Source organism: Crocuta crocuta, unplaced genomic scaffold (genome assembly GCF_008692635.1).
Source record: "Crocuta crocuta isolate KB4526 unplaced genomic scaffold, BGI_CrCroc_1.0 scaffold675, whole genome shotgun sequence".
NCBI lineage: Eukaryota > Metazoa > Chordata > Mammalia > Carnivora > Hyaenidae > Crocuta > Crocuta crocuta.
The window spans coordinates 631802-632391 of NW_027528796.1; the positions used below are offsets into that span (position 1 = coordinate 631802).

At 71.4% G+C, this 590-nt stretch overlaps 1 protein-coding gene across 1 annotated transcript in view; it reads right to left on the bottom strand.

Moving 5' to 3' along the window:
• The window catches only part of COL6A2 (collagen type VI alpha 2 chain), an 18523-nt gene that overhangs the window by 14506 nt on the left and 3427 nt on the right, over positions 1-590 (bottom strand). Inside the window, exon 2 of the mRNA XM_077755388.1 lies at positions 77-216. Coding sequence (XP_077611514.1) covers positions 77-203 — 127 coding nt within the window. The 5' untranslated portion in view covers positions 204-216. The remainder of the gene's footprint in view (positions 1-76; positions 217-590) is intronic.

The window sequence follows — 590 nt, forward strand, 5'->3', positions numbered from 1 at the left end:
CTGCCCGGGGGGGGGGAGCCTCTGCCCCCACAGCCGCCCCGCTGCCCACCCCGGGCCCGGCCCCCGCAGCCAGTACCTGGGCAGTGGTTTCTGTCAGAGGTGCCGGGGCTGATGACCTCCTGCTGCTGGGCACGGAGGGCCCCCAGCAGCCCCCAGAACAGGAGGGCGGAGCAGGGGCCCCGGAGCATCTTGGCAGCACCCATGCGCCCTGATATCCTGCAACAGGGAGGAGCGGCCACTGCAGACGGCGCCCGCGGCTCGTGCCGCTGCGCCCCGTGGGCCCCTGGGGCCCTCCTCCCGGACGGTGGGGCGGCACACACAACGGGGCGGCCGGCACGTGGGCTCAGGGGGATGCCCGCTTCCCTCGCCCTAGGTGGGGGCCGCACACAGTTAGTGGACTAAGAGACTGCAAGCTTTGGGCTTGATTCTGGGGGGATTCAGATGGTCCGTCTGTGCCCTGTGGGGCCGGGTGCCCTGGGCAGACGCGTGCGTTCTCAGAAACTGAAGTGCCAGCAGCCGGCATTGGTGACAACGGAGCTCAGTACAGGGGGCCTGGGGGTGGGCAGGGCAGAGGGGTCAGCTGGGGGGGA